The sequence below is a fragment of the Opisthorchis viverrini genome (assembly GCF_000715545.1).
Source record: "Opisthorchis viverrini unplaced genomic scaffold opera_v5_55, whole genome shotgun sequence".
In the NCBI taxonomy this organism is placed as follows: domain Eukaryota; kingdom Metazoa; phylum Platyhelminthes; class Trematoda; order Opisthorchiida; family Opisthorchiidae; genus Opisthorchis; species Opisthorchis viverrini.
This window is the reverse complement of record NW_008751709.1, coordinates 1,497,803-1,524,233: the sequence shown is the minus strand read 5'-3', so window position 1 is coordinate 1,524,233 and position 26,431 is coordinate 1,497,803. Positions and strand designations below refer to the sequence as shown.

The window sequence follows — 26,431 nt, the reverse complement described above, 5'->3', positions numbered from 1 at the left end:
GTCCTTGTATACTTGAAAATTTACATTTGTTATCAAAAGTGTTCTTTTGAATTATGTGGCTACTTCGTTTGGAATATCAGACCAGAATGTTGGTGCCAGCCGTGTATTGATTCATTGGTTGGAAAAAACGTCGGAAGCAAAGAATAAAGCGCACCGTGTTTCAGAGTGCGTGACCCTATTTTGAAAGTCGCTACCGGCGCATGGACGAACGAAAAATCAACTGCTCATTGGGTTAGCGACCGTCGACCGATTGCAAAGCAGGTATGCAACACTGAAACGTGGGTGTGTTAGGGTAAGACATTCTTGTCTGGAGCCGGATTGGCTAAACCCACGCAATCGAACGATATCACGTGCCATCTATCGCGGCATGCGAAGTCAATGGATCGCTTCATCCGCGTACGAGATGAGACGTTCGCTTATGTGCCCGTGGCAATGATGGGGACTATGTCATTGAAGGATTTTCTTGATTTACCTCCGTTAAATGTGTTTACAACCACTGGGTTGAAATACTCACCTATTTAGAAGCGACACAATGTCCACACAACAAAAACGCATTACGAAGCCACTCCCTATACTACTAGCACGTGCCCTCTACGACAACAAAGCGGAGTTCCCTTCTGAACTATCCTTCTGCCGCGGTGACGTGGTCACTGTACTGCAACGTAACCCTGAAGGATATATTGGTTGGTGGGTTTGTAGTTACAAAGGAAAGCTTGGAATTGCACCTGGAAATCGGTTCGAAGTGTTGGGAGTAGTACATGTGAGTTCAGTTTAATTTATATTTCAACTAAATACTTGAATCCCGTTTTCCTCCTTGCCTACAGAGAAATGAAATGCTAGTAATATTGTTTAGGTTCATTTCCGCGCAAGAAATGGCCAAGCTAAGGCAAGGCAAGGGAATTAGGACCTAGCACACATCACTGTTTGTACACCTTGCCGTACTCGGGTTGAATTTCACTAGTATACATCAGAAGAATCAAAGTTACATCCTGCTAGCTCATTACAATCAGGTGGACTTGAAGATGATAGGTGAGAAAAACACGTTTGATCCGATAGTTAAACAGACGGATTTCCGAGGCATGTTCACCCGTTTGACTGTTCAGGTGTTTTTGATGAGGTTTTAGCTTCTGTCCAGCATAAGCTGCTTTGTGCTCATTGTTCTGCCTGCACACTCGCATTTGAAGTTATTCAGACACTTGACCCTCAGTCTGACCTTCAAATGGTTCGATCCAACCATTCTTCAGAAATGAGATGCTTACACTTAACAAGAAAATACCAAAGGTCTTGACTTCATATTTGAACCGTACTTCTGTAGGCCATTGCATCTTCCTTTACATTTGGAATTACTTCTCCGGTGTTCACCTACTGCATTATTTTAGTAATATCGCAAACGAAACCTTATCGAGACTCTCTCCGCTGAAAAGCCGTTTAGAAAAGAATAATTTTGATGAAGAACCCATAGTTGTCATCGAAAATCGACCTCTTTCCTCATAACTGACTGTTCGATCGTCGCATTTATCTACAGTCTTAAAGCTAGAATCACTCCACTACGACCGTTGCAGTCCATTTGCCTGTGAGCCTTACCAGCCGTTCTTCCCCGTAAAAACATAGGATGTCCTACAGTATGCCCCTTTTATGAGAAAAATTCCGTTCAAGTAACCTCTCAGAGAAGGAAACGGTTTTAAAAACTACTGTTTTTGTGTTGGGGACAACATTCGAACCTTACAGAAACCCCGGTTTGAGGCATACCTCAAACTACTCTATTTATGTGATCCAAAATTCCTACACTGAGAATCCATCTGAATCTTTCAGCAGTCAAGAAGGAGATGCTCAGGCAAGAACGAAACAGCCATCCTTTGGAAAGTTGACGGTTTCGTATGTGAAGCCGACCTTCCCAAGTGTTGATGATGTTCCTGTTCAAAGAATTCGCGTCGAGTAACGCGCAAAACTCCAAGATTAGAGTACTTCTAAAAACGGTACTGCGATACAGTAACAAAGGTCAATAAGTGAGAGTTGATCACATTGCTGTTCAGCCATTTGAGACCAGAAAGTCATAGGTCCGAAAATCCTTGATTTTCGTGCGATAAGCAATGTTGACGATTCCCAGTAAGGATGAAACGTTTGTACAATGCTTCTCAGCTCTTCAGAATGGTCCCAACTACAGGGCGTAATCTCAGTTGAAAAGAATTTGTAACGTTGCACGGTTCATCGAATATACTAAGGTGTATCAAACTTATACTCAACCTCAAGAACAAGTATCTCGACGACGTAACCGTCTGGATAGGAAACACGCCCTCGTGGATTTAAGAAGCCCGGGTTATTTGAACGTCCATACTTTGCATAAATGGATAAATCATGTCACAACAGTAGGGCAAGATGGCCTAAGTGGTTAGAGTGTGAATTTACTGACCGGAAGGTCCGTGGTTCGAACCCGACCTCTGCCACTCGACTTCTCCTGTCTAGGCCTGGGCGACCTGGCAGTATCCCAGCCCTCGTGCTTCTCCCGGGTGGCATGGCAGCTAGGCACCGGAAGGGTGTTACAGCTGAACGATTATCATTATTATTATTATGTCACAACAATTAATAATGTTAATTGTCTCTTAGAAGCTAAAGCAACAATAGGGGGAAGATTACAGTGATTAAAGAGGGCTGAATCAGCATTTGGATTACGAGCACCTCAGTTGTAAAATGCTTGAGGCGGCTTGAAGATTTAGGTATGTGTGCGACGATGACTGCCGAAACACAGTCCTATAGCACATTCTCGTGCAACTGGAGTAAAACGAAACGGAAAACCAGTTTCTCCAGCGGGGTAGCCACGTATTTCATCCCATGTCAGATGTGTTTTATCGGTCCTTTAATGACAGACACTCGTTGGCAGGACAGAAAACTCTTCACACTTTTTTTTGTTTTTCAAACGGATTACATGACTGCACCAGGGCACAATCCTCCAGGAGTTAACCTGCCATCAAAACTCAAGACCACAAGCTTCTAGAGATTAAAAACATCATAACAAGCAACCCTGCTTTAATCTGGGGATCGCGGGACCTCGTACCCATCCTTACTCATGCGGATAAGTTCATACAATGGACCTCTGTTGTTACATTCCATTCGGAAACACTAAAGTCAAGTTACCCCAAGCATTTGAACACACTCAAAGTGTGGATCGATTTAAGTACTCACGTTGTGATGGTTAGTTTCCCTCTTATATACTTCCCCATGAATTCGTCCCTAAAGACAGAATTTGAACAATTATATGGTGTTCAAGTGACTTCTTCAGTACTGTCTATCACGAATTTCAGGATCGGGATCTCTTGCCACGTGGACAGTTAGGCACCATAAGCAAAATCATATTCACAAAAAAGGAGCGGCTTCACCTGTAATGACTTGTTTGCGTTGAATTTTTCGCTAAACAAATTACCATAGTGAAGAGAACGGCAAAATTTGTGAAGCTGAATCAAGCTAGGTACTACGGCGAGCGAACAATGCTTTTTACACTGAGGTACCAAAATCATCCCGTCCGCTTTTTTACCATCAACAGAAAAAAAGGAAATCCTTTTTGTTATTTGTTAAGGCCCTAAATGATAGAACCTCGGAATTCCTGGCCTTGATGGTTATGATTCAAACTCTGAATATGTTTGGAACATCCCTACCACGGACGTCGATGTCATATAAACCAAAGACCAAGCCCTTATCGAGTAAGTGTTCGAATAAGTGAAACAAACAATGCCTATTTTACTGCATATTTCACGTTCAAAGAATCCTAGATATCTCCATAGAACAAAGAGTCACTCTCATGCGTCGATTATTGTCGCCGTGGCTAGGCACTTTGTTTCGCGTGGAAAAAGTACCATGTTTGAACAGTATCCAAACCTGTTACGATGATGGCTCACTCAGCTATTACGATTTCACAACAATGACGACTGGAGCGCCTGAGTTTTTGGACAGCCAGAAAATCGATAAACCGTGCAGCACATTCAGTTGTAGAATATCATAAACGAGAGATTCAGCTGAGTCTGTTGTGAACACCAAGTTGATTTGCAAATGAGTGTATTTCTCGAAAACAGAGTCCAATTTGGGTTCAAGTAGAACATAAGTTTGACGGAAACTCGGAGACTGCGCCTACCTGATGAGCCCCAAGAAGGACGAAGCCGGTCGTGGGCTGTCGAAGAGTTTTTAGCAACCTTGTGAGTAGTTTCCTTCATGAAAGTATACAAACCTGTTACGCTGATGGTTCACCCAGCTATTACAATTTCATGCCAATGACGACTGGAGTGCCTGAGTTCCTGGACAGCCGGAAAATCGATAAACCACATACTGTATGCCCTAGTCGTCCGATAGTATTTGCAGAGGCATCTCACAAAGGCCTCCTCGTAAAAGTCGAGTAGCCTCCAAGCCGCTCAAAGATTTTGCCAACAAGTACAAATGGAATCCCCGGTCCACATACACATGGGACAAACATATAGGGCAGATTTCACCCCGCCTAATTTTTTAACAAGCATGCGTCCTCGGAAGGTTAAATACGGTTTGTTATACACACCTAAAGTCACGACACTACGATCTACATGAGAGGGAAGTCCAGCTAAAGAAGTTCAGTGTGGTTTGGAAAAAATTTACCTCCAGTAGATAGGACAGCCATCGACTAGATTAACAACGAATACACAAGCCCCAGGAATGCAGCAAATCCTGACTGCAATAAACTTTCTCTTCACTTTGTCACGTGTGTTTCCCCCCAGGAGACCTTCCTCTGGAGACCAGCAGACGCTGTTGTTTAGGGTAGTCTCCGGAGCAGAGCAACCATATTCAAGACTGTTTGTCAGATGTTTTATCGTTCCACTAGGACTTTACTCCCAGCAGATATTGATTTTTCAGTTACAATTGGAAATCCAGGGCAGATCACCTCACTACTACTTCCAAATTCGTTTTTACAAAGTTTCTTGTTACGGTACCGTAATAATCCTTCTGTAAGATAGAGCTGAAGGGGCACAATCTAACCAGCAGTATTATGTGTAATTTTCATAAAAAATGTCTCAAAGTTGATGATTTCAAATTTGTAATAAGCCTAATGAGCGTTTCTTTCGCGATGATTTTCTTTTTAACACTTTGACAGTCAGAAATTGTAGTACACTAATAGATTGCCAAAAGGGATGAGATACAGGAGAAGTACGATGTTTGTCAACAGCGCTTAGTAAAATCCATGGGTTTGTGTGGCACTGCGTGTGCTGTGCACAAGCAGAAGATCAAGTCTCGACTGGAATGTGTCTGAGGTACTGGAATTACTTCTGGTTTTGGAAGCGCTGTAGTGCAGCAACGCTTTGACCTTCTCTTGTTCAAAGCCTCTCCTCTGTTATTCGTCTTTATGCCCGCAAGCAATCGATCAACAGACCGTGTTTTCTGTCTACTGCATACAATCTCTTGTGATTACTGGTTCTCTCAGGTAACTTACCGACCAACTGGCTTACCGATTCGGCGTAATCTTCTGAAATTTTTGCACGAAGAAGATCTATGCGGAACGCACACATTAACTTGGATAATTCTAGGAGAACTAGGAGCTTGATAGCCCATATTCAGTTTGACGTCCCGCCTACACGTTAAATTAAGGCCGATAGAACTGACCAAAAGAGGGCGTATCTATCGTCTGCGCCAATGATAGACCAATGAGCGTTCTTTTCCTCCATCAACTGTCCTCCTTTTCAGAGCCCAAACTGGTTCAAACGTAGGTTATCTGTCCCTGAAGTAAAGGTTTTTCTAGTGGAACTTTAAAAATCGTTCATCCGAGCTATTTTCATCTACACCTGGTTTCTCCGCAGAGCGAGAAGTCAGATTAGAGTTTCGGAATGTTGAATTCTAATCACCTTTTTTTATACGATTATATCCGCTCAGATTGCGGGAGAATTACACGAAGTTATTCATGCGCGAATATCAATTGGCCTCGTTTATTGAGAGGCTAACTTAGACGATTTTCGGTCCATCTGACAAACCTGTTAGAATAACCTGTCCCTCAGACAGAATCAATGGTGATTACATTTGCTATGCATTCTACTCACTGTGTGTTCGATTCAACAGGCTCGCAACTACTTCTAGCAATCTAGACAAAACTGAAAGGAGTCTTCACAAAGAAACTTGAGTCAGAAAGTGAAACGGCTTCGTATAATTTCCTGATCTGATGTAATAGCCCACTGCATTATGGAGAGAGTTTGGAGTCACTCAGTGACGCACTAGTTACAAGCGACCACAAAGAGCGTTTAGGTTAACGTGTCCAGCGGCTTTTGGGTTGGAAGAAAACCGAACCTTTTGAAGATCCGCAACAACAAATGTTTTGTTAAATAAAACACTGTAACTAAATAATGAAAGCGACTGTTCTTCAAGCCTTTATGAAGGCTTTCAGAGGACCTTCAGCCCAGCTGTACCCTGTCTGAGGACGAGTTAATCACCGCTAATCAGATGCTCATGACCGCATCCCACAGAGTCCTCCTCATTGTTTCAAGACCGCAAAATCTTTCTGGAGTATAGAAGCATCAGCTCTACGGCTATAGGGTGGTTCAAAGATTTCTAGCTCAGAGTGCCCTCGATTGCTGGATAAAATGTCACCTGGAGCTTCAGAATTTCCTCATTACTCACGAACCACATATAATTAAAATTGGTTTTCAAAACATTCAGTAACCTCAATCTCTATTTTATCACAAATCCCTCGTGGTATTCTTTCTTCGAGGGCTGCAAGGGGCTCATGTCATTTCTTAACAAAGCAACAGTAAGCAACTGTTAGGTTTTAATGAACAATCAAGTCTAAACTTTCCTTTCGAGTCAACAGATAAAAACTGCGGAACTGAACTTGTAAAACGTTTTTTCAGTGTGTTTCTTTACATCAAGTGAATGCGAAGCATATTATGGGTATGTAATCTTCTTTGTAAACGAGAACAAACTCTTTTTGACTGGACAATGACAAGCAAACGGTCACCAATTACGCCACATTTATAGCCCTCCGACAACACCTGTTCCCATGATTCACTTCATCAGATTCAGGTTCAAAAACGTATACGTATGTTGATTTTAAGTTGTCCTGTGGTTAATATGCATGGAACCAATAAACTCTGTTTCTGGTTTCAAGTAGAACATAAGGTTGACGGAAACTCGGGGACTGCGCCTACCTGGTGAGCCCCAAGAAGGACGAAACCGGTCGTGGGTTGTCGACGAATTTTCAGCAACCTTATGAGCAGTGTACTGCTAACTCCGTTTCCTGTCCAGCTCCAGTAGCCTGAAAAACGTCATTTATCTGCACGCTCATTTTCAGATGAGTACTCTTTGCGCTTCGAATATTAAGCTTCGTGAGACAATGAATGTTTATGTTTCCATCCGGTACGTTTATAGGACCAATCGTGCGGTAATTACTTGTATAGAGCGACTGGTGAAGGCCACAACGCGGATGATAGAGTACATTCAGCAGAATGCGAGAATATTCTAAACGAAACACAAGATGCCACTACAACATACCTATAGTTCTTCTGAAACACATTGTTCATTGTGATGGAGGAAAGCTTCTCTGAGGAATAACAAGCGATGGATATCTAAAGAAGGACGGTAAAACAGTGCATGCGGAAATTGTAACCCCACAGATGATGTTATAGCACATGTTGTACTGAAGGCAGAGTGAGGACTGTCATCCACGGTCCTGGGGTCCTAGTCCTGGCATATCCTAGTGACAACAGCAACATTGGCGATGGTCCCTTTGCTTGAGAGCGGATGCAGGATTATGCATCACATCCATGAGTAGCACCTTTTCGGTAGATGTTTCAAGGAAGTCTTTTGCCCCATCCATACTTCTAGGACCATTTATGTGTACGTGACTGTGTTGTATACCCACTGAAATGAAATCAAGGGCAAGCACTAACTGAACACTCGGCTCAACGGTCGAACATTATCTTCACAAACAAAGCCAAGTTGCCGCGTAGAACGATCGATGAAGAGCGGTCAGGAAATTACCCGGCTTGATATTATTAAAAAGTTCAAACTGAAAATTACAAGTGCAGTATAAGCGAGTAACGTCATCACACGATATGAAAATNCGGTCAGGAAATCACCCGGCTTGATATTATTAAAAAGTTCAAACTGAAAATTACAAGTGCAGTATAAGCGAGTAACGTCATCACACGATATGAAAATGGGGTCATTCGGTAAAGCTCCATCAAGGTGTTTTTTCGGGATCTTTCAGCTCTACTGCTGAATTAGAGTGAGTGAGGAAATCTAAAACCGACAGAGCAGCACACTAAGTAATTTCTAATGATCAGTAAACGCCTAGGTTGCACATAGGGATAACATTAATTAGGTGTGCATATCATAAGGAACTCTGAATTGCTTATTGTTGGGTCCACACCCTTATGTAAATACCGCTCCTGCTAATGCCTGATGCATCGTGAATGTGGAAGGGCTCTTCAAATGGCAAGGCTGACAAAGTAAAACCGAAGTGTCAACACTCCGCAAACTTTGTTTTGTTGGTGCAACAGTTAGCTGCTAAGTGATACTCATCTCACTCAAGTGGGAAACAGTGGCTGTGAGGTATCCTGATCATATCAACTTGAACCATTGGATGTAATTAGAAAAACTCTTACTAGAAACTCAAAGATTGACAAAAAGATCAACGTCTACAAAGTGTTCACAAAGCCCATAACAATGGACAAGACAATTCCTTTTTTGAAGAGTAAGGAGATTTCCCAACCATAGTTAATGATGTGACCAGAAACAGAGAATTTCAAGCATACGGGATTTTCGCTTCTTATTGGGATGCATGAAGTGGACGCAGAGAGACTGTCCAGTTTTAGCCTGCGATCTTCCAAGAGCCACACCTAAAAACAAGTCCACCAAAACAAGATCCATTGAAGAGCACGTGAAATATTCTGAAAATGCGTGCCAAGGTACCACGTGAACAATCTCCTCAAGCCCTCTACGTCACATCAAGGACGAAAGGCATCGTGCAACTGGATACTTCGAGATATGATCAAATCTTCAGCGTAAGTATCCTGTGAAATTCCAAATTCAAGGCCTACCGATTATCAGGTCCATCGCGGGAGTCGTTGATTTCCTATCAGTAATAGGGCTATCCTGCCAGTTGGACCGAGAATCACATAAAATCCCTAATAACGTTGGCTGCATTTTATGGTGGTTTTTAGCTTCAGTTTTTCTTTTCACCTGAATGAACTGGCCTATGCAATAGTCTAATAACATTGAAGTTTTCGTCGCGTTATTTGTGCATGGGGCTTGGTGCAACAACCGGGCATTTTCCGACTGCTCAATCGCCCTCAAGCAAGCTTCTCAGTCTTTTTTTCGCGCGTCATTCAATGCCTGTTAATCATCCCTCATATGGTCAAATCTATCGGTTAAACCATTTCGGTACCCAGTCTTCCAACTCTCATGTGAATGCGGTGTCTCGTTTATTCCAAGATGTTTATTCGTGTCTGTTATTGGCAGGAGAGGACTTAAGTAACGCTGATTCACCCATTAGCCCAGCTCGACAGTATGCAATCCATCACTCCCCTCTTCTTGTTCTTGAAAGTACTCCATCAGCAGTATCGAAAAGCTCTGCTGTGTATTCCCTACTGAAAAACTGTATGGCTAGTGTGTCCAGGAATTTGGACGGCTGACTTCACAATAATTTGCTTGATTTTGGTAGAACAGAACAGACCAACCGCTACGGAATATTTATGCGGTTATCTACAGCTTCCGAGTGCGATGACCTGTTGTGTGGTCTAGCTACATAACGCGCATGCACAAACCTGTTCTCCTTTTATCCAAAGTAGGCTCATTACTACTGTGTGGCGGTGCACTTTGTGTTTATGGTTGTCTTTTACTGAGTTTTAACGTCAAGGCAGCTTGGTGGAGTTTCGGTTACCGTGGCCAACCTTCTTCCGGGATTCCTACAATCAACTGAACACGAGTCAAGTGCAGCGTCCTTTGGGTCCGCTGTCACGTTGTATGTCTGGTGTGGTCCTGAGATCACTTGGCCGTCCGATGTGACCGGCATGTGTGGGTGTGTTAGCTCTGCGTGCGTGTACGCCTGATTGTGTGCGTCCGTTTGTTGTTTGGCTGGTTGTGATGAGTCATTGTTGAGAGTGCTGATTCCTACTGTGCCTACTGGGGTGTGCAGTAAGTCCAAGCCAGATAGACGAGATGCTGGAGCCATCACTACGCTTAATGCAGTTCGGTTGTGATGATCTCCAATGCTTCAGCGGACGCCGATTATAGGGCTGTTTCGAGTCCTGCCTGGACTATACGTGTACCATCAAAGTTGATCTGATGGCTTGAACAAACGTCCTCTCCAGCCCACTTCAAAGCTACAGAGAATAACCTCATCCCCTGCTGATATTAGTATTGGCGTTGAACTGTGTCTAAACCTTATTTATTTCACCTCTCGAAACGCTTGCTACAGACAAACTGATGGTGTCGCCGTGGTAACCCTTGTACCAGGTTGGAGCTGAGGCCTAACGTGAATACCCCTCCGGCACGCACCTGACTGAGGTAGGTTCACGAGATATTTGTGATATCAACCATACAATGACAAGCCTGCCTAAAGTGTTGGAACGAACAATGCAGCAGTATAAAATTGACACTAGGAACTGAGGGTGTACAGAGAATTATTAGCTTCCTAGACTGCAAGCTACGTGATAACACCAGGCATGGGCTCTCAGAGGGAATCCACCCGAAACCCACATATTCACACAGGTACTTGTATTAAGAGTTTTCGCATCTACACTACGTCAAACGCGCAGCTGTCGGATCGTTGGTGAGTTTTGCCAAGAAACACATTTCAATAATAATATCAACAGAGGATAAGAATAAGAAGTGGACTGAGGCCCCTATCGAACCGAAACACCGCGCAAATTGCGGCCATCGACTCCCCTGTGCAGAATGCTCGTCCAAATACATTGGTCAGACAGCAAGGCGACCCCATGTGAGAGTCACGGATCACAAACGACACGTGCATTTTCTTTCACGAAATCCACTCGAGTTAAAAAAAAGAACGGGATTCAGCACGAATTTATGTCAAACCATCAGATCAACTTTGATGGTACACGTATAGTCCAGGCAGGACTCGAAACAGCCCTATAATCGGCGTCCGCTGAAGCATTGGAGATCATCACAACCGAACTGCATTAAGCGTAGTGATGGCTCCAGCATCTCGTCTATCTGGCTTGAACTTACTGCACCCCCCAGTAGGCACAGTAGGAATCAGGACTCTCAATGGGTCATCACAGCCAGCCAAACAATGACTCATCACAACCAGCCAAACAACAAACGGACGCACACAATCAGGCGTACACGCACGCAGAGCTAACACACCCACACATGCCGGTCACATCGGACGGCCAAGTGATCTCAGGACCACACCAGACATACAACGTGACAGCGGACCCAAAGGACGCTGCACTTGACTCGTGTTCAGTTGATTGTAGGAATCCCGGAAGAAGGTTGGCCACGTTAACCGAAACATAATTATAACACCTTGCCTGGAACTCCTTTGACTTTAGTTACCTGTCATGTTTGTAGCCAACCCGCACCTTCAAACACGATTATCAGGTGCTGACATGTCATGTAGATGTGGCCTGAATTCTCAACCGCTAGCATGACGCATACTGTTGAGAGTCGAGGACGTTCGTGGTCGGAGTTGGCTTCTAATTGGCACACGTTTCGTAGACCCGACCTACGCACATATCTTTGCTATTGTGGTCGCATATGGAATATTCGTGCCTGGTTTGTGTGCCTACATGTCTCACAATAGTGATGAGCAGTGGTACAGGCCAGCCGTTGCTTGGCCGGTGGTTGGAGTGGCCATTGGATGACTTTGGATGCACTGGTCAGTCTCACTAGCTCTGATTCGGTGCGGCGTGTTGCCTCATCCGAGATTTAGTGAAATCGCTTGGTAACACAAGGACAATTGAACATCCTTCTGTGCTCCGTTTATTCATCGTCACTCAATTATTTATATTTTCAGCGAAAAAATCAAGACAGCGAAAATGACGTGTATGACGATCCAACCGAGTGGTTGTCCGTCAATGTGAATAAAACTGCAAACTCATCCGAGGCTGTCGGATTATCAATGCAGACGGCCGATTTGAACACTTCATTTCAGTCACCATGCACCCATTCTCTGTTGAACACACAGACGCATCGAATTTCAGGACTGACAGATAGTGGAAACTATTCGAATCGTTCCAGTGATGCGTCCCTTGGTATGCAATCGACCGCTGGCTTTCCGGAGGGCAATTCCTGTTCAAGACCGTCAGGATCACAGTATGATGACTATGAGGTAAGTGTAACTCTGGTTATCCCTTTTTAAGTTTAGTGACATATTCAGGTTTAAATAGAAATTACTTCCTGCAGCCTGTAAAAATGGCTGTAGAGGGAAGTAAACACATGGTTAGGGGCTGTCGGAAATGGTGGGCTACACTGAGTACGCAAGTCACAATTGAAAAAAGCCAAAGTTAAACCAAGTAACGCATACCGACTGGGTGTTTGGTAAGCTGGGAGTTGTTGGATTCAGAGAGGACGGACGGTGAGATGGAGTTCTGTGCCGTTCTCAGAAAGAGCGGGGAGAGCCATATTTCCTCAATGGGGTACCAAGGCTTGTAATGAATAGCTAGGCCTGAGAGGCCATCTTTCAGGGCTAAAAACTGAGGTGTATTGGAAAAGAATGGATTCTTCGAACAGCTCTCGTAGAAGTGGCGATAAACTAGGGGAAGAATTTATATGCATGGGTGCCACTAGAGTTCTTACAGGCTTAGTCATTAGTCATTGAAGAGAACTGAGGAGGAGGGGCACTAAAGAATCTCTGTTTCGAAGAGGAACAGCAGTTAGGTCAACTTTAGGATCAATAGAATAGCGGAGATTGATTGGTTGCGTGCTCAAAATAGAAAACCCAACCAGAAACGGGAGTGATGAGAAGTTCGATGTTCCCAACAGTGGTTATTGGGTAGCGCCAGTTTATATAAGATGGACAAACAGGAGTGCGTCGAAACAGAGGTTGGCTGATGTAGTTTGTTGGTCACAGGAGGTGGACTATGAAATGTGGAGCAGTGTTTCTAGTGGAATGTCTTGATGAGCTCCGTTTACGGCGCTGTGATAGCTCGCGCGCATTCTTTACACGTGACAGAACGTTGGGGGAGCTAGGAAATGTAAATGTGTGGAGTGGTTTCGTTTATGTAGGCGTGAATACCGGGCTAGACGAGTGGCTTTCGATGGTTCTTGGGAGAAGGACTGGAGATACAACAGCCCCATGTGGAACTGCTTCGTTTTTGTGTGGCTCCGGGAGGCATCGCTGACAAGGCGTGATTGAATAGAACGACCGCTCGAAAAATTCTGGTCAATCGGATCCAGGTGAACTACAAACCTTACAGACACCGTCAAACTCCTTCAAAATATCGAGTGAATTAAACAGTCCAACATGTCGCGGATGAGACAGTCAATCTGGTATCCAAACTGCCCCTGGTGGTCATCTAGGAGGTTGGAGAGGAAGTGTATGATCAAGCAATACTGAAGCAGACTATTTCGCTACCCTTGTTCACCCAGTTGGATGTGATGTTTTATGGTGGTCTCATTGACTGCCAGCAGGAAAACACGAAGACACCTTGTCTCTTCTTGTTCACGTGGGGTTATTGTAGAGTGCTCAGGTAACTGTGGATTCTAATGGAATAGACAGAAAGGTTACCAATGCTAGAGACCAGTGTAACTTGTTGAGGAGGCCTTCACACTGTCTCTCCCGCCCCCAAACATAGCCCAGGACTTCAAATAGCACAAAATTATCTGACATTATCAATGGATTCAACCACTTTATTCATTACTATTGATGTGACTTTTGTGGCCGGTTAGCGTACAATTTACATTCACATCAATCTAGTTTAAGCGGTCCTCTTCCTGTGCCAGTGCCGGTTATTTCGGTGAGTCCACACCAAAGATGGGCAGCATTGGACTAGAGTTTCGCTCCTAATATATCTCAGCAGCAATACGTTTCCACGACAATGCCAGGGATCTAACATGCGACACGAGCATGTTACCACGACTCTAACAATACACGGTGGATTCACGGAAATTATCACTTCTGATCAAGTGTCCATACTTAAGTGATGTTGTGGACTCGCTGGAATAACCTCAACAGGACGGGGGAAAGAGGATCGGTCCTCTTCCTGTGCCAGTGCCGGTTATTTCGGTGAGTCCACACCAAAGATGGGCAGCATTGGACTAGAGTTTCGCTCCTAATAGATCTCAGCAGCAATGCGTTTCCACGACAATGCCAGGGATCTAACATGCGACACGAGCATGTTACCACGACTCTAACAATACACGGTGGATTCACGGAAATTATCACTTCTGATCAAGTGTCCATACTTAAGTGATGTTGTGGACTCGCTGGAATAACCTCAACAGGACGGGGGAAAGACTATTCAAACGAGTGGCGTGAGTGTGAATTCCGCACATTCTACAACCATCTACAGCCGGTTAGTCAGTAGTTCGAGTTGGACTGTTCAAAATTCAGTTCGGTGTAAAAACAACTATGTGGTAGGTCAGGATTACAAGTACCTTCGCGACGTCGCATGCACATGTTCGCAAAATTCAGCACTAAGAAAAATCGATAGGGTAGAAAATAAGGAGTCAAGTTCGAGGTAGCTCAGTGACTAAAGATCGAACTTACTGTCCGGAAGGTTCTTGGTTCGATTTCTCCCCGACATCTCGACTGCTCTTCTCTGAGCTTGGGCAACTTTGCACTATCTCACCCCTTGCCCTTCATTAAGAAGACCTGATGGCTAGCCATGGAAATTTTGTTACAGCTGAGTAACTTGTTTTTTATGTTTTTTTTTTCAAAGCAAGGTATCAGAAGTACAGTAGGATGTGGTAGTCATCGAGTTGATGGCGTACTTTTGTTAATCCAGACAAACATTTCAATGAACTTTGTTGCAGAACGGTGGTACTTTCTCCTGACTTTTCCTAATCTTATGAGCCATTTAAATTCACCAATCCTCATCGAGTTCACTCACTTGCTTTGGGTGCTACGGGTCAGAGATAATCAACACGCCACTTGAAGAAGAAAGCAACTTGTTGAGTCTGTATTCACTGGCCGACTGGAATGGCGTTTTACTTTTGTGGATGCCACTCCAGTTTCACATGAAAATTATGAGGCCTCTATCAGGCTAGTCAGATGATTTAAAGTCTTGAGGACATCAACTTACTTTGTGGAATTGTCGCCTCTAGACTGAAATATTTGGCATGTGATTATGCTTTTTTATTACCACGACGCCAATTTTATCATGTTAATATATATCATTAGGGCAAATCGTCATTTTTGTAGAATGTTTCACCATTAAATCGCCTGGTACTTCTGTATAGACGCCAATCGGGATAACGGAATGGGATGCGCCTGACAGTGTGTAGAGTAAATGAAACTTTGGGGAACAATAGGTATTACTGATAGCAAAATGTTGCCAGCAGAGGAATGGGGAAGAGTTCAACCGGAAAATATGGTTTGTCACCCAATGTTCAGTTTGAGAAAACTGTATACTTTGGTGAGTAGGATTGAGCTGCCATCGTGGCGACAGTTTACACACAACAACATGCCCAATAGCACTGTTCACACTAGTGGGAGGATAAGGCAGCCTTCAAGAGAATAGACGCTTCGAGGTAGGTTTAGAAAGAACCATACGAATAAAACGCTTTCCTTCCAGAAATACAATGACTGGTTTGACGATAACCTGAGGACATGTATACTCGATCCTCACGCACACACCCCAAGAGTGCACTTGACAATCAGTCTGTGTAGGGTTGTTTGTTTGGACTATAGAGAAACATGAGAAAAATTAATGCGCCATTAATGTATGGTTCTGTCATTATTCACTGAACAAATTCAATTCCTGCCGACCCTTTGCTTGTATTTCTTTAGATTAGAGATTTCCTTGACACTCATGCAGGGTTTTTGGATAATGAGGACAATATCTTGGGAAACTGTCAGCCAGCCTAAAAATCCAATGGGTTTTGTACATACCACTGTTTGAAAGGTTGCCCTTCAGAGATGTCCTGTCTGAATCGACATGTGTACAGGATATCAGGACGGGGCCGGAAGCCAATTTGAAGACTTCTTTCTGGAGTTTAAACACGGGTCCTCAAGACTGATAGTCCGCGATCCTACCCCCTAGGTTCTTTGGGTGCATTGCTTGAATGGTATATATGTACACGGTATATATATATATATATATACGTGTACATATATGGCATATATATGTATATATGATATATATACACATATGTATGTCCCGCGTTAAAATAAGTGTGCCTCAAAGAACAACCGATTTCGCTCTGAAATGCCTCACCACTTTAAATCACCGAGGCATTTGATCTACACGGAAACGGCATTGTCCTTAGTGCTTTTTCCCACACCTTAAAGCGAAAGCGAAATTCTTTCAGCTGCTTTCTCGTTTGAACGTCATTTTGCATTACACTGGAGACTAGGCGAAATGCTTACGAAATGTAGCCATAAACAAATCAAGTGAAAATATCAACTTCAGTTCATGGTGTGCAGGTGTGAAGTCTGTTTTTTTTCTACAAAGTCACCAAAAGCTACTACGATTTATGCCACTTCCTTTGCACTTTATTTTATATCGATATATTGTGTATCACTAAGGTGAACGTGCCTCACAGTAAATTGATGAGTTACGTAAAACATTGTGTGTTGTTAGCGTAAAGCATGGCGTACAAAACTCCACTGAGATTGCCCATTTTTCTTGGTTGTCTTGGCTGCCGTTCAAGAATATTCAGGTTACCTATGGCCAGTCTCCATTGGATTTGAGAGTTTGCTTTGATACTCACTCAATTCCTGTGACAGCATACTGCAAGCTGATTGCGTACGAAAGGTCGAGAAAGTCAGTCAAAGGTAGATGCCAAGTATGGCCTTTCCAAGTAAACTTCATGCAACAGAGTATGTCAAATTCTCAGTGTTCATGGTATAAATGGAGGCAATACGTGAACAACAATTCACCGGAAATTCAAAAAAGTGCCAAGTATTGCACAAACTCGTAGTTTTGAAGTCCAATGTCAACAAGCCATGATCCACAAGCATGGACACGTCGAATGAGGTATAATGGAAGAATGACTCAAACTGGATATGCGTTTTAAGCATAGAAATGAAAGGATGTTTCAGTATAAAAAAGTGAGGGGGATGTAGTAAAACTAAGTATAGCCCACAAGATGATAAAGATTAGGAATTCAACAAAGAAGTTCCTGACCGGGACCCTGATGGTCGGATAATCAACATAGATTTCGAGAAATACACTCATTTGCAAATCAATTTGGTTTTAACGGGAGACTCAATTGAATCTCTCGTTTATGATGTCCCCCAGCTGAATGTGCTGCACACAGGCCGCCTCATAATTCAGTTGGCACGATATTCGAGATATCGCAGTAAATTTTCATAAAGGAAACTACTCACAAGGGTGCTGAAAACTCTTCGACAGCCCACGACGATTGCCTGAAATGGACAGATTCTTCAGCCTCGAAAGCCAAAAAAGGTTGCAGACAGTTATTGCTGAAGACTGATCTTAGTTATGCTTAGATCATAAAAGTAAGAGAATAAAGTTCCACCGGATATTAGAGTAAATAAGATTTGTGAGTGAAAACGATAGTTTGCAATAACACTCTGTGCGTCGAAATTGTACCACAAGGAGAATTAGAAGAAACATTTGAGTAGTTTTGTGAATTCAGGTGGAGGGTAAAAACAAGCAGTGTATGAGTTTAGTGAAGAAACGTCAGGGCTATAGGAGACTCGTACCAGTTGTGGTCCGTTCAGAGGTACCCGGTATATGATGGTGAAGGCTTGCTCCTTGTCTATGATATGACAGGTTTCGGCCAAGTGTGCTGCAATCGCGCTTGAGCCTGGTTTCTTTCCACTACCACTCAGAGATACGGGATTGTGTTCTCGTATTCTGTCCGACAAATGCCTTGTCGTACGACCAACGTACGATGTTCGGCACGAGCATACGAATGAGTACACACAAAAGCTGGTGGTAGAACGTGGCAATTTGTCTTTCAAGCAGAATCTGATAGTGGGGCTGGAGTTGAAGCTCAAACATAGATTAGCGGCCAAGTATGTCGTATCAACGGAGTTTCTAAGCCTTCTGGTCATTAGTTCAGCAACCGAGTCACCTTTGAATGGAAGCCTCATGTATACGGGCTTTTTTCTAACAGAAAATTCCGTAGGTTTGGGTTTAACGGCTTCCATAGTCTTCAGTACGAACCTTTCAGGATATCCGTTTTGCAGGAATGTGCGTCGCTAGAACTTTAGTCCTTCTTCTAAGCAGTCGGGCGAGCATAATTTAATTGCCATCTCAGTCAGGCATCTAATTAGGTTGCGTTTTGTTGCAACGGAACGAAGATATCAAAGTGAATATACTGACCGTTCCACTTTTACTTTCTGTGGACCTTGCGTTCAATGGTCCCGTCAGTCTTTTATTTAAAAATTGACATCGAGGAAACTTAACCGTCCGTTCTGTTCTGATTCGATAGTGACCTTGATACTAGCATGGACTAAATCGAAACTGCGCAGTACGTCCGTTGTGCTGATGGTTTCGTCTGCAAGTACAAAATTTCGTTCACGTACGGACGATATAATGTTAACCGTCCAAGGAGTGCGTCTAATTTTAGAGCCTCTAGCTTGGTCATGAAAAAATCCGCCAATATGGGACCTAGAGGAGACCCCATTGCGACCCCGTCCTTCTGTCGACAAATGTGATTGTTGAAAATAAACTCAACATTGTGGGAGTTCCCTCACCTCCAACATGGGAATTCCAATATTCTTACCCTTGCACCCAATCAAGTCACAAACATAGTCTATTGTCTCTGTGAGCTGTATGTTGGTAAACAATGACTCGACATCCAGGGGGCGTGTACCTTATAGTTTCACAAAAGTAATCAATAGCTATCGCACTGAAAGTGTCCAATTAGCTTTTTCGATCAGTACAAACTTTCTCAAAAGCAGCACTGCAAAACGTGGGAAGTTCACGCTAGTCACCTCGGTAGATCAGGTCTTCTTGGCAGTTTCGCCCTCAGGGAACTTCCTTGTCTTCCACCCGTGATCATGAAGGAAACTGTGTCGTATTTGTGTGACCTTTTCTTCATGTGTATTCTGATCACCTGAGGGAACTTTGTCATTGTCATGCACTGTGATTGGGAAGGACAACGAAGCACTTCCTGGGTGCTCAAATCTAAACAATACGGCGACTATTTGGCGTCCCGGGAACCGCAAGGTTGAAACGTACAACGTCAGCTCATAAGATTGCTGAAAACTCTTCGACAGCCCACAACCGGTTTTACCCTTCTTGGTTTTGAAAGTATATCCCGAATATCGTACAAACTGAAACATGGGGTGACCTGGTGTAGCACCTTTAGTTGAAATGGACTATGACAAACGGAAAATTCAGCTGAATTCACTTGAGTCCGCTGTCAAGACCAGATTCGTGTGTACACGAGAGTATATATCGAAACGCACATTTCGTACGCCAAATCCCCGCAAATCAATGAAAAGTCTGATTATCAAGAAGCAATCAGTCACAGGATTATGCGATGTAAAAATAGTCACTGAACTACAACTGAGTGTTATGCAAACTTGCATTGCAATCTTGCATCCCACAAGATAGAATTTGTCTTCCGGTTGGCCATGGCTGCACACCTCTTTTCCTGATTTGTTTACGCTAACTGACAAGAGTGAGAGAGTTCGGCATAAACTACGCGCTTTCTTTGGTTTGCATTGCATGGATTGGAAAACTTGTAGAACCTTGCTATTGTACACTGACGTCCGTGAAGCAATTAGCTCACAAAACGTGGGAGTCACCGCTGGCTTAAGCGCTCAAGTGGTCATTATTCTGTGACGGGTTTGAGAATGTCAAACGGTACAACAATCTTCAAACCGTCGTGAGGGTTGTGAATAAAGAACTTACTTCTGAAGGGAGCCAACTTCAACCCTCGAGCGCTAGCCCACACAAATTCCTACATGTTTTTGCGAAATCCAAGCTGTAACTGGATTAGCGGTGAAGTTTTGTGGGATGTATTGTAATTCATATCAACAAGTACTTTGCAAAACGGCAAACGGCAATCACGACAATTTACTGGATAAGCTGAGTGCACGACGGTTATAGGCAAGACAGTCCGCTTTCCGCTTTCTGTCGTTTCCATAAACAAGAGGAAAACACTGCAAACCATTTAGACTATTTAGAAAAGATAAAAAATTATACCGGTAGCATTTAGAGAGGTGAATATCAAAGAACAAGGCCGACGTTTTATCTAGCCAGCTGCACACGGCAAATGTTGACGATGACCGAATAATCGTGGACACTGAATGATAAACTTCCGTGTTTTAGGACGATTTGCAACCGGTTATCACAAACTGAGCGATTAAATTAATGGTCATGGGAAAAAGGCGTTTAATGTCACCTAACTGGACAGAGTGCCGTGTGGTTCTGTGGAGTTGGCGAGTCTGGCAGCGTGTTACATGACCAATACAGGTTAAATTTCGTACGAACCGCCTTTGCCAGCACGGTGCCGAGTCACGTGGCCGTATTGCCTCAACTGTTGCCAAGCCACGCCTTGGGATCGGTACTGGCAGCCTGCGATAGATCTCAAACGCCTAGGGATGACTTGCTTACGTCGATCTTGTGACGTTTGTCAACCATGTGACGTAAGCGATTTTTTGGCTCTGCTACGACCTACGACTTTATCGATTGCTGAGCTATAGTGCCCACTGAGCAGCACTCGTATAGCAACTACGATATCCGTTGCTAGAGGAACCGTCACGTAGGAAAAAAGGATTTCTTTTGGTTTCCATTCAGTTACAATGGATCCCCATTGGAGGAGACAGTCTGTAGCACAGGATATTCTGCTGAAAATAGACTCAAGTAATTAGTGCATTACCAGGCCCTGCTTCGGTCAGCTACTGTCTGGACACTGGGTACCAAATGTCATTTTATTAAATCCCGACTGACCACACAGATACGACAACTGCTCCAAGGACTTCTAAGAGTTTTACTCAGAAACTAACTTTGAACGAACACATGAGTTGATGTTACCGGACAGTGTTGACCCAATACTGATTGAGGCTCTACCATCCTGACAAAATTAGAATCATGAGAAACCGACCACACAGTACGACAACTGCTCCAAGGACTTCTAAGAGTTTTACTCAGAAACTAACTTTGAACGAACACATGAGTTGATGTTACCGGACAGTGTTGACCCAATACTGATTGAGGCTCTACCATCCTGACAAAATTAGAATCATGAGAAACCACAACTTCACGCCACTGTAAAGCACACGCCAAGTGATCAACCGGAGCCACAAACTCGGCCCATTTTGACGAGCACTGTTCACCCACACATAACGCGTTAGTAACCGATATTGAGCAAAAGAAAGAATATCTACCAAATGAGGTTTTCTGTTTAGTATCGCTTGTGATGGTTACACCACCGAAAACTTGGGGTGCTTTCTTACATGTTTATCACTTCAGCTTGCAGGTGACAGTTCTGAGCCTGAAGAAAGCAAGAGTGAAAATCAAGCGGTGGCAGGCACTCATTCAATACGTGCAAATATTCAGCTCAGTTTGTTTTAGAAAATCGCTACAAAGATTGGGGACGATCTGAAGGCACCTTGAGATTCCCTGAGAATGAATACTATCCCTACCGTTTCCACTGGTGTTCGTTTTAAAATAGAAACAGCAGTCTTATCCTTCTAGTCAGCTCTAAGGTCTGCGGCGCCCCTTAGCGTTTTTCGGCTCTTAGATGAATATCGACGATAGTTCACTTGGTTCTACAATCTTCACTTTGAATGACTGTCCACAAGAGTGTGCCATTGTGGTGCACTTGTATGCACTCGTTCACTTTTTCCCAACAATTGATTTGCTTCGCTGCTTTACTGCTGGTTATTTCCACTCGGTGTCATGATGTGGCTTGCTTTTGCTGATTACTTCAAAAAGACTTTTAAGGATGGAGCCCTATTCATTCCTCCTGAGGGGCGAGGATATCGATGTTTCTTTTACATCACACCGCATCGGAAAGTTTTTCGTGGTATTTTAGACACGGTCCATGGAATTATCATATCATCCTTCAGTCCGACGGATTTGAGAGAGCACGAGGCGTTCTCATAACCTGCACCTAGCATCTTCCTTCATGTGGGTAACATAAACGATACCTAGCAAAAATAAAACATGCTTAAATGAACACAAAAAAGTTAAACTGGCGATAAAATGTACTAGTTTCCAAAAGTACATTGGTCTTAACCTGATTCGACTGAATTAGTCGTTAAAAATGTTCTTCAACTGAATGTGTTGCACAAAGGCCGCGTTGTGTTTCGAATTATTTTTTGACCGAGCACATTACGTTTCTAAGTTCACTAGAAAGTCATTCTCTTATCAGGTGAGCTTAGCTGGCTGACATCTAGTTGATATTCCCGTCAAAACCACACTAATTTGCAGATGGGTGCATTTCGTCAGTATAATTTCTTGTTTAAAAAGAACTTTTCTTTGATGAAACCACGTCGTACTGAAGAGTTTTAAGAAGGACGAAACCGATGGTACGCTGTCGAAAATTTTTCAGCAATCTTATGAGTAGTCTGTCTCCTTTAGGTTAAACCGTTATTTTCATGCATGGTTGAGTAGGCGCGTGCACGCAACATGGGGTGGTTGATTGTTATCGGAGTAGAAAGTTTATTTTGAGCAGACAGCTTAACCGTTGACCACAAATTCGCACCGTGATTGCAAGGATGGGTCGAACTGGCTACACTACGTATACTGAAGTCATCTACCTCATGTGTTTAGTCCGGAACATTCGTACGGTGAGTTATTGCAATAGATTATTAACACGTAAAAGTGTGTGTTGGTTTCTGAAGGCTCATTTCACTCGGGAACGCTTGGCCTCGTAATGAGCTGAAGGCGTTTGTGCATAATACCAGTGCGATAAGTTCAGCCACCTTTTGAATTTTCAATGCCTTATCGTGTTTAGTCCCCCTAGATCACACGTTTCACCCACGTATCGACCAACCGCTACTCCATCCATGGAGGTAACTGATTGAGGTTTACACATCAAATTAATAGTGCCGTGAAATTAACACGAATAAGCGAAGTTACCCAATAGACAGTCATAATGCCTAACGCTCGAAGTTCGAACGTAGTAAGCTGTGGCTTATTGTTCAATAAAAACTTCTCTTCCTTGGACTGTTATCGGACTAAAAAGGGGGTCAATGTCCATAAACAGACTCTAAAATACCGGGAATGGCAGTCCTATACAGTTTGTTTCAACGTATTTTCTTTCCATAGAAGGATTTGCAATGTGTAAATAGATCTTACTGAGCAGAAACCTATTAGCATATATTTGAAGGTAGTTTAGAAAAACATTAGAAAACGGATCTTGGAGGAAAACTGAACTCCTGTAGTGGAATGACTGGGAGAGAACCTCTTTCAGCAGTGTAGTCAATAAATGATCCCTGTAGTCCAGCAATAAATCCACCGACTATTTACCAAACCTCTATGGTACGATCCCTGTAGTGGTTTAAAGACACATTACATCTTTTCGCTGCCATGTGAAATTTTGTCGCCTTTAAGTTGTAGAAAAAAAACCCAGTGATGAGAAAACTAGTAGGCTAATAAAATTTAGTCGGTGTTATTCACTAAACATACGAAACGACATGACGGCTGACCGATGCCAGTGGCGATTGTGCTATCAATTTCTATCCAGGTTGTCTGAAGGAGTGCTGGAGGTGTAATCACCTCAGATGTTCGTGGTTGGTTAAACCTAGGCCCCCAACCTGCCCCATTTCTTTCTTTCTCCCATTCTAAGTTTTTTTTACATAACAAAATGACACGACCGCATGGCAGTGGGGGAACAGTGTTCTCATCTGGTGTTTCTGTCAGTGATTTCTAATTTTACATAACAAAATGACACGACCGCATGGCAGTGGGGGAACAGTGTTCTCATCTGGTGTTTCTGTCGGTGATGATGATCTCATCGTTATTTACCATGGATAGGCCATCCTAACTGCCTTGAGATGGTTCATTTGGAATACCTATTCAGAGTGCGAGTAGGCTCATTATAAAGAGAGACCAGCGCCTGGTCGGTTATCTTCGTATCTGAAACACATCTCACGGCTCTCATCAAAAGTTTCTCCGTAATCTGGCATAGTTCAAATTTTTTATATTCCTTATGCATCGCTCATTGCATAGTAGAAAAATATCCTAACTTTACTTTCTTGCCCGAATAGGATCTTGATGCTTCTGCCTACGAGGATAATGGTTCAGAGCATCCGCCTGTGCCGTACAAATCTGAAAATGAACAGTATTCACCAAAGGAGGCCAAAGACGACTTTCCCGGTGCCATAAAATTGCAGCAAGTTGAAAGTCAATATATCAGAATAACTTTAACCGAAGGAGACTTAGAGTCAAAGGTGGACTGCGTTGAAGGAGCCTGCTTACACCAGCTTTCATCTGATGATTATCCGACCAAACTAAAACAAATCTTATCAGACGCAAAACGCTTGTCTCTTTTGAGTGATAGCTGCTCGAATCCTTATTATGACGTGGACCCAGTACAACCAATTAGTTGTCAAACAACTGGCTGTGCCCCCGATAATCTTTCTTCTGAGTTAGATTTCTTAAACACATTCCGACCTCTTCAACGACGGATCCAGTCAGTGATTAGACACTTAACTGAATGCCTCTGCGCGTCCAGTCTTCCGTCAAAAACGTCACCTTCCCGACTCACTGGGTCTTTACTCGCTCGACAAGTGGTAAGGCAATTCAGTGAGGATCTCGCTCACTTATCTAAGCTATGTGGAGTTATTGTCTTGATCTCAAAAGATTCTCCTGACCTTGGACTTGTGAGGAAATTCTGCACAGTTCAAAAGACGCTGGACCACACGATTCCTCAGTTAGATCGCATCTTAGAAGAATTATCCACCCCCGAGACCAAGTCACATCTGGATAAACCACAGTTACTCTCAAAAATGGAGCGGCTTCTCACACTGATTGCTCAGTGCATGTCTGTTTTGGAAACAACCTTTTTAACAAACGTCAATCTACTCTTCAGCCCAATCAAGTTGACTGATCCTCTTCCCCAAAACCAGCAAGATTTGAAAGTGAACGCATTTACACATGCTGATGTGGATATTCTATCATCTCTAACCGCTCCACCTTCATCCTGGTCGTTGAATCGTACTGAGGATTGTTCGTGTTCATACGGCAGTCAGAGCCGAATGTCTGAATTGGTAAAACTGATCCCAGTCAAGCGTTTTTCGGAGTTACAGTCTCAATGTGAACATGCCTGGAGCAGTTCCCAATGCTTTTTGCGGCAAATTCTTCCCGCAAAGACGGGACCACCAAGTTCGAAGACCTCGAGTGAACCATTGACTCTTAAGATGGTAAACACCCTGGTGAATGCTACCCTGGACTCATGCACTGAGCTAATAAAGTCCGTGTCCAGTTTCTGTGCTCTTCTCTCAACGTTGGTCGACACGTTCACTGACAAAACCGAAATCCTGGCTCTTCAGAACGAACTGACTACAAAGAACGATTCACTCTGTGAGGCCCTCAAAGGCATCATAACTCAGGCCAAAGAAGTCAGCAGTCATTTACAGAAAGAAAAAGAAGGACCACCCCTTCCCGGCCCGGTATTACAGCGGCTGATTGGGGCTGGGCATACCGTCTGTCTTTGTGTTAAATCAATCGAAGCTTGTTTCAGCCAGTATCACGATCGAACTCAGACTGCGTGAAAAATGCCATGCAATTTCACTGTTCACGCAAAAATGACCATACCCTTCCAAACTACTTTTTCTACTTTGTACCACTGAATGATTCGTTGACACGACTGGTATTCATTTTTGCCAAAAATTCTTTGTACATATTTGATTCGTTAAAAGGACACCTGTCAGACTCATCTACATTCGTCGGTGCGGAAGTAGAAAATTTGATGAATGGGCTGACCTGTAAACAGACTTGTAGAAATAAGTGCCGCTTATGAACGATCGGGAAAAGAGAAGCAGTAGCTTTGAACACCATTCTACCAGTGAATTATTGTTTTATTTGGAGGTCGATACAGTGGTCTGGATGAAACTTGTCGGGAAGCCAGAACGATTTTCGTTGACGAATTTTCAAAGTCCGGAAGCAACACCGATTCATGCAATACAGTGCTGTAGTCGGCCGTCAGTTGAAAAATTCCGAGAATTTACACCAGTGGCAAATCGAACTGTTTATTACGTGGAAGGCAGCAGTTCCCCCCGAAGAAAGAACCCAAATGATCTTAGTTTGACGTTCTTTCTTAAAAGAAGTCCACCATATAATCTATTATCGCTGGAACATGACACTGCCAAAATAAATTACCAGAGCAGTATATATCATATGGGAATACCGTCGCTCTTCTAAGCCCTCCT

At 43.4% G+C, this 26,431-nt stretch overlaps 1 protein-coding gene across 1 annotated transcript; it reads left to right on the top strand.

The window, feature by feature from the left end:
• Nucleotides 1-398: 398 nt before the first annotated feature.
• On the top strand, nt 399-25,925 carry T265_03635 (hypothetical protein; the record flags this gene model as incomplete). Its single annotated transcript, XM_009168170.1, has 3 exons — nt 399-760; nt 11,981-12,295; nt 24,269-25,925. The coding sequence occupies 3 exons, from the start codon at nt 533-535 to the stop codon at nt 25,772-25,774; spliced, it is 2,049 nt and encodes a 682-aa protein (XP_009166434.1).
• Between the last annotated feature and the right edge of the window lie 506 nt (nt 25,926-26,431).